Source organism: Ascaphus truei, unplaced genomic scaffold (assembly GCF_040206685.1).
Source record: "Ascaphus truei isolate aAscTru1 unplaced genomic scaffold, aAscTru1.hap1 HAP1_SCAFFOLD_1704, whole genome shotgun sequence".
NCBI classification, from domain to species: Eukaryota; Metazoa; Chordata; class Amphibia; order Anura; family Ascaphidae; genus Ascaphus; species Ascaphus truei.
The window spans coordinates 5001-13491 of record NW_027454600.1 but is presented as its reverse complement, the minus strand read 5'-3'; the positions used below and the strand labels follow the sequence as shown (position 1 = coordinate 13491).

The window sequence follows — 8491 nt, the reverse complement described above, 5'->3', positions numbered from 1 at the left end:
GGGATCTTTTGAACCAGGGCATCTTTAATGTCATCTCCTCTGGCAGACTGCCCCTCATAGCGGTCGTCCTTAGCCGCTCATTTTATATATATATCATACCTTTCATTTTCCCGCCCAAACTCCCTAACCACGCCCTCCCTCTAATCACAGCCCACCTGCCCAGCACCTACTCCTCAGCCAATCACCTGACACCTGTCCCACATCTGCCTGGTAAAAACAGGATCTGTTTCCCACCAAAACTAAACTAGCCCCAAACAAAGGCCAGAGGTGAGCGAGGGGCTTACCTAGTCCTGTGCCCCCCCCCCCACATTCCCATACATCCCCCCAATCCTGTGCGCCCCCACAGTCCCATGCCCCAAACCCCCCGCAGTCCCGCGCCCCCAACACCCTGCAGTCCCGCGCCCCTCAGCTAAATGCTTTTCATTCTGGGTTAGAGTTACAAATACAAAATAAAGTTGGGTGTGTATCCTGGACTCTGACCATAGATTTTGGCCTCAGATTCCCCTATGAACACCTCCCTCAGCCTGGCAATGTGTGTGTGGGAAGGTAACGCCAGCGCATGTGTAACAGGAATCTCTGCCACAGAGGTGTGCAAGTGTAACCATCACTGGGAAAGGCCCATGTGTGAGCTGGCACCACTTGTTACATCATTACTGCAAATGCATGTCATTTATAAAGGGACACTTAACCCCCTCAGGTGCATTATCATATATACGTGTAACCTGTGAAATAGATAATCAGCTCTTGCTGTCTCTAGAGATATTAAAGGAACATGACACACAGTATGTAAAGGCGGCTGCATTTATGTCCCTCACTTGGGACCTTGCTCTGTGTATTTGTCCTCCACCTCAGTATTCACAGGACATTCTAGGACATTTGGTCGTGGCTGTTTCGCCACTACTCACCACACCACTGGCAACTTCACCACTAATGTAAGTGCCTAAACCCCCTACCCTAAACCCCTTCTTTCCAAAGCCCCCTCTTACCCTAAAAAACGCTACCTCAAGTCCTTAAACACCCTTTGCTAAGCTTACCCTAAAACCCCTTAAATTAATTCCCTACCCAAAACAGTAATACAATTTACATTAGAAGCGGCCGGTGGTGGAGGGTCTGTCTGCGGCCTAACGACGACGGCCAATTGGTCGTAGTGAAACTATTCCGATTCACAGCTGAGTGAGACTACTGACCGCTTCAGCATAATGAGGAACGCACATTTTATTAGAACCAACAGCATGGAAAGTAAAAGTACAATAAGTAGTTATGAAGTTTAAAAAGGAAGTTGGGTATATTGAATCACTGATCTCATCTCATCTCTTCTCTTTCCTCAGGTAAAAACATATTTCAAATTGTCTGTCTGTCCTGATATCCTCCCCTGCTGTGTATTTAGTTCTATTTAGGTAAAAACATATTTCAAATTGTCTGTCTCCAAATCATCCCCCTGCTGTCTTAATTTAATTCAGCTTTCACACTTGTGCAAGACAACACCCATCTTAGAAAAACCATTTGCTTTAACGTCCCTCACATGTGCTAATTAAGTTTGTTAGGCCAGCCAGGTGACTTTGTAAAAGTATATAAGTAAACTCATAGCAGCCATAGCTGCCTGTAGCCATGCTCTTTTAAGCAGATATGTTTAAAGTAGTTATGAAGTTTAAAAAGGAAGTTCAAAAAGAAGTGGAAAAGTGGACACCACCTACTGCTTCTGATTCCTGCATTTGATCTACGTTGGAAAGGAGGATATTATCCCAGACTGCACATCTCAACACTTCACTATTGCTGTGATGCCACCTTTACTTTTATATTTGCTGTGACCTCACTTATTTTCAAATTATGACCTTCCTTCCACCAGTCTCCTTATGTCTCTAACTCTATTCATATATCTCCACCTCTCCTTTCTTCCCCACTTCTCAGTTCACACGAACTCCTTTCTTACCTGCGCCTTCTGTCACCACACAGCTATACACCCTGCACTAAAACACACCCCTACAATTATCCTCACACATTCTCTTTCTATCCATGCTTCTCCTCCTTGCTTCTGGGGATATCTCTCCCAATCCTGGTCCCTGCCTTATTTCTACTTGCTCTCGTCCTCGCCTCCCACATGCAACTTCTACTCCTTCTGGTGTTAACCCCTTCAACCTCATACCCATCCCCTGCCACCCTCCTCTCTCCCTTTCTCCTGTGCCCTTTGGAATGCTCGCTCCCTCTCTAACAAGTTCCTCTCTGTGCATGACTTCTTTCTCTCTCACTTCCTGCTCCTATTTGCTATAACTGAGACCTGGCGCACCCAGTCTGACTCTGCTCTGGAAGCTACCCTCTCCTATGGTGGCCTTTCCTTCTCCCACACTCCGTGTCCGGATGGCAGTGGTGGAGGCATGGGGCTCCTGCTCTCCTCTCTCTGCCGTTACCGAACCCTTCCTATTCCCCCCTCTCTTGCTTTTCCCTCCTTTGAGGTTCACATTGTCCAGATCTTCTCTCCTCTCCCTGTCCATGTGGTGGTCATCTATCGCCCACCTACCTCTACTCATTCCCCTTCTGCCTTTCTCTCTCACTTTGAATCATGGCGCTCTTTCTTTCTCTCCTCAGACTCCCAGGTTCTTCTCCTTGGGGACATCAATTGCCACATTGATAACCCCTCTCTCCCTTGGGCTTCCCGCTTTCTTTCTCTAACCTCTTCTTTTGGCCTTCAACAGTGGACTGCAGCCAGCACCCACAAGGATGGCCACTACTTAGACCTGGTTTTCACTAAAAACTTCTCTCTCTCTGATTTCTCCATTTCCCCTTTTCCTCTCTCTGACCATCACCTCATCTCATTCTCTCTATCTCGTTTCTCCCCTTCTCCACCTCCATCTACCCCCTGGTTCTGCAGAAACCTGAGCTCTATTCACTTACCTGACTTTGAGTCCACTTTACACTCCTCCCTCTCCTCTCTCAGCTCTGCTACAGACCCCGACAACTTGGTCAGGAACTACAACTCTGCCTTGTCCTCCTCTCTTGATCTACATGCCCCGCTTTCTCTCTGCCGCACTCGCCCTTCTAACCCTAGACACTGGGTTAATTCCCACACACGCATGCTGCGTTCCTCCACTCGTTCCTCTGAACGCCTCTGGAGGAAATCTCATACTCTCGCAGACTTCCTTCACTACAAATTTATGCTATCCTGTTTCAACTCTGCCCTCTCGCAAGCTAAACAAGCCTACTTTTCTTCACTAATCAACATGCACAAGTCTAACCCACGCCGACTGTTTTCTGTCTTTGATACTCTACTCAAACCACCCTCAGCTGCCTCTCCTTCCTCCATCTCCGCTCAGGACTTTGCTGACTATTTTAAGGAAAAGGTGGAATCCATACGTCAGAACATCCCCTCTGTTTCTTCCTCCCATCCTACACCTTTTCCTAACTCTCCTCCTGCCTTCCTTGACTCTTTTTCTACTGTCTCAGAGGAGGATGTGTCGCTGTTGATCGCTTCTTCTCCCTCGACCACTTGCCCTCTTGACCCCATTCCCTCCCATCTCCTAAAACCTCTTGCTCCTACTATAATCCCTACGCTCACACACATTTTTAATTCCTCCCTCTGCTCAGGAACCTTTCCATCCTCCTTCAAACATGCAAGTCATACCATTACTCAAAAACAGCAAGCTTGACCCTACCTACCTAACTACCGACTTGTCTCCCTCCTGCCTTTTGCCTCTAAACTCCTTGTACGTCTTGTATTCTCTCACTTGCTCCATTTTCTTAACACCTATTCTCTCCTAGACACTCTACAATCTGACTTCCGCACTGCTCACTCTACGGAAACAGCCTTCACTAAAATAACTGACAACCTCCATGCTGCCAAAGACAGAGGTCATTACACTTTGCTCATATTACTCGACCTCTCTGCAGCATTTGACACCGTGGAGAATCCTCTTCTCCTTCACATTCTCCATACTCTTGGTATTCGGAACAAAGCTCTATGCCGGATCTCACCCTACCTCCACCATTGTACTTTCAGTGTCTCTTCTGCTAACACCTCCTCCTCTATTGATCTCTCTGTGGGGGTACCCCAGGGCTCTGTCCTGGGACCTCTTCTCTTTTCTCTGTACACACTCTCTCTAGGTGACCTAATAACATCTTTTGGGTTTAATTATCACCTCTATGCTGACGACACACAAATATACTTTTCAACACCCGACCTTACACCTGCTGTACGAACCAAAGTTTTTGAATGTCTCTCTGCTATATCATCCTGGATGGCCCTCCCCCGCCTTAAACTCAACATGGCTAAAACAGCGCTCCTCATACTTCCTCCCAAACCTGGCCCTACTACCTACTTCCACATTACTGTTGGAACTACGATCATTCACCCAGTAGCCTAAGCACGCTGCGTAGGGGTCACACTCGAATCCTCTCTCACATTCGCCCCTCACATTCAAAACATTTCTAAAACCTGTCGCTTTTTCCTACGCAATATAACAAAGATCGCCCTTTCCTCTGTTGCTCGACTGCTAAAACTCTGACTCAGGCCCTCATTCTCTCCCGTCTTGATTACTGTAACCTCCTGCTGTCCGGCCTTCCTGCCTGTCACCTGTCTCCCCTACAATCTATCCTAAACGCTGCTGCCAGAGTCACGCTACTCTTTCCTAGATCTGTCTCAGCATCTCCCCTCATGAAATCACTCTCCTGGCTTCCGATCAAATCCCGCATCTCACACTCCATTCTTCTCCTCACTTTTAAAGCTTTACACTCTTCTGCCCCTCCTTACATCTCAGCCCTAATTTCTGGTTATGCACCATCCAGACTCTTGCGTTCTTCTCAAGGATGTCTTCTTTCTACCCCCTTTGTATCTAAAACCCTCTCCTGCCTTAAACCTTTTTCACTAACTGCCCCACACCTCTGGAATGCCCTTCCCCTCAGTACCCGAGTAGCACCCTCTCTATCCACCTTTAAGACCCAACTTGACACACTTGCTTAAAGAAGCATATGAATAGCTCTGGGTATATTCTGAACACGATACATAAAGCTTGGCCCCCTGCAGACGCATTTACCAGAACTCCCTCCTACTGTCTCTGTACGTTCTCCCTACCTACCAATCAGACTGTAAGCTCCTCGGGGCAGGGACTCCTCTTCCTTAATGTTACTTTAATACTTGAAGCACTTATTCCCATGATCTGTTATTTATATTATCTGTTATTTATTTGATTACCATGTGTATTACTACTGTGAAGCGCTATGTACATTAACGGCGCTATATAAATAAAGACATAAAATACAATAAGAATGATACAAATAACCTGCATTTAAAACGTTATAACATTTTATCCTTTTAAAATGCTCGTTTTATGCACCATAAACTAAAGTCAATTTTTATTGGGATTTAGCGTAACACAGATACACGTGTGCACTTATATTTGAACGTGTTAGTCACTGGTTATGCCTAAACATGCCTGGCTTTAGAGATAGGTCTCTCCCCTGTGTGTGTCCTCGTGAGTGTTCAGGCTGGATAACTGACCAAATCCTTTCCCACATTCTCCACATACATGCGGTCTCTCCCGTGTGTGTGTCCTCTTGTGTATGTTCAGGTGGGAGAACCGATGAAATCCCTTCCCACATTCCCCACATACATGCGGTCTCTCCCCTGTGTGTTCCTTCTTCTGTCTGGCCAGGTTGGATAAGTCACTAAATCCGTTCCCACATTCCCCACATACATATGGTCTCTCCCCTGTGTGTGTTCAGGTGGGATAACACACTAAATCCCTTCCCACATTCCCCACATACATGCAGTCTCTCCCCTGTGTGTCCCTTCTTGTGTCTGTTCAGGCTGGATAAGTCACTAAATCCCTTCCCACATTCCCCACATACATGCGGTCTCTCCCCTGTGTGTCCCTTCTTGTGTCTGTTCAGGCTGGATAAGTCTCTAAATCCCTTCCCACATTCCCCACATACATACGGTCTCTCCCCTGTGTGTGTCCTCGTGTGTGTGTTCAGGCTGGATAAGTCACTAAATCCCTTCCCACATTCCCCACATACATGCAGTCTCTCCCCTGTGTGTGTCCTCTTGTGTCTGTTCAGGTGGTATAACACACTAAATCCCTTCCCACATTCCCCACATACATGCGGTCTCTCCCCTGTGTGTGACATCTTGTGTGTGTTCAGGTTGGATAACACACTAAATCCCTTCCCACATTCCCCACATACATGCGGTCTCTCCCCTGTGTGTGTCCTTTTGTGTGTGTTCAGGTGGGATACGTGACTAAATCCCTTCCCACATTCCCCACATACATGCGGTCTCTCCCCTGTGTGTAACATCTTGTGTGTGTTCAGGTTGGATAACACACTAAATCCCTTCCCACATTCCCCACATACATGCGGTCTCTCCCCTGTGTGTGACCTCTTGTGTGTGTTCAGGCTGGATGACTGACTAAATCCCTTCCCACATTCCCCACATACATGCGGTCTCTCCCCTGTGTGTGACATCTTGTGTGTGTTCAGGTTGGATAACACACTAAATCCCTTCCCACATTCCCTACATACATGCGGTCTCTCCCCTGTATGTGTCCTCTCGTGTGTGTTCAGGTGGGATAACCAACTAAATCCCTTCCCACATTCCCCACATACATGCGGTCTCTCCCCTGTGTGTTCCTTCTTGTGTCTGGCCAGGTTGGATAAGTCACTAAATCCGTTCCCACATTCCCCACATACATATGGTCTCTCCCCTGTGTGTGTCCTCGTGTGTGTGTTCAGGTGGGATAACACACTAAATCCCTTCCCACATTCCCCACATACATGCGGTCTCTTCCCTGTGTGTCCCTTCTTGTGTCTGTTCAGGCTGGATAAGTCACTAAATCCCTTCCCACATTCCCCACATACATACGGTCTCTCCCCTGTGTGTGTCCTCGTGTGTGTGTTCAGGCTGGATAAGTCACTAAATCCCTTCCCACATTCCCCACATACATGCGGTCTCTCCCCTGTGTGTGTCCTCTTGTGTCTGTTCAGGTGGTATAACACACTAAATCCCTTCCCACATTCCCCACATACATGCGGTCTCTCCCCTGTGTGTGACATCTTGTGTGTGTTCAGGTTGGATAACACACTAAATCCCTTCCCACATTCCCCACATACATGCGGTCTCTCCCCTGTGTGTGTCCTCATGTGTGTGTTCAGGTGGGATACGTGACTAAATCCCTTCCCACATTCCCCACATACATACGGTCTCTCCCCTGTGTGTGACCTCTTGTGTGTGTTCAGGCTGGATGACTGACTAAATCCCTTCCCACATTCCCCACATACATGTGGTCTCTCCCCTGTGTGTATCCTCATGTGTGTTTTCAGGTGGGATAACACACTAAATCCCTTCCCACATTCCCCACATACATGCGGTCTCTCCCCTGTGTGTGTCCTCTCGTGTGTGTTCAGGTGGCATAACCAACTAAATCCCTTCCCACATTCCCCACATACATGCGGTCTCTCCCCTGTGTGTATCCTCTTGTGTATGTTCAAATTGGCTAACCGACTAAATCCCTTCCCACATTCCCCACATACATGTGGTCTCTCCCCTGTGTGTATCCTCATGTGTGTGTTCAGGTGGGATAACACACTAAATCCCTTCCCACATTCCCTACATACATGCGGTCTCTCCCCTGTGTGTGTCCTCTCGTGTGTGTTCAGGTCGGATAACCAACTAAATCCCTTCCCACATTCCCCACATACATGCGGTCTCTCCCCTGTGTGTATCCTCTTGTGTATGTTCAAATTGGCTAACCGACTAAATCCCTTCCCACATTCCCCACATACATGTGGTCTCTCCCCTGTGTGTGTCCTCTTCTGTAGGATCTGATCTGATAACCAAGTAAGACTCTTCCCACTTTCTCCAAGATCTTTTCCTTTGGCAGCTGCTAATATATATCTTTTGGGATGAGAAGCAGTTACATTGTTTATTAATTGCCTTGACGGGTTGAAAGATGCATTTTCTGTCATATTTATTGGAATGTTGCAAGATTGTTCTGTCCTCATCTTTTCCATATACTCAGCTGGGTTTTGGAACTTCAGATGTTTGAGGAGGTAATCCGGACTGCTAAAAGCAACCTTGCAGTGTTGGCATGGGTGGGTTATTGGTGCTTGGCTTTGTACTAGATGAGACAAAAAAGTCACTGTTACACAAACTGTCTTACAAAAGGCCATGCAGGAGAGGTAAGTTGGCATATCACAAAAAGTTCAGGATGAAAGTAAACTGTACAGTACCGACACACTTTATTCTCGCTCGGCTAGTCCCGCGAATTCGGGTATACCCGGGTGTATTCAGGTTTCTGATCGTTTTCTGCCAGAGTGCATTGCGTTATTTTCCCGGCAGGGATTTAAACATTTTATTCCGGCTAGCTGCAATAGTGCAATGCTGTTAAAATACACATGGGGGCGCTTGCGAGCTGTTCTCTTTGAAGCCGTCCCCTATAATGAATTGTAATGCAGTATATACACTGTATACTGTATATACTGTATAACAACAACCCCTATAAGC

General features: G+C 47.1%; 1 protein-coding gene across 1 annotated transcript in view; it reads right to left on the bottom strand.

Annotated features, from left to right (window-relative positions):
* Positions 1-1195: 1195 nt before the first annotated feature.
* The window catches only part of LOC142476757 (uncharacterized), a 7459-nt gene continuing 163 nt past the window's right edge, over positions 1196-8491 (bottom strand). The window contains exon 1 of the mRNA XM_075581924.1: positions 1196-8491. This exon is cut by the window's right edge and continues 163 nt beyond it. Within this exon, the coding sequence (XP_075438039.1) occupies positions 5656-8178 (2523 nt within the window). The 5' untranslated portion in view covers positions 8179-8491 and the 3' untranslated portion in view covers positions 1196-5655.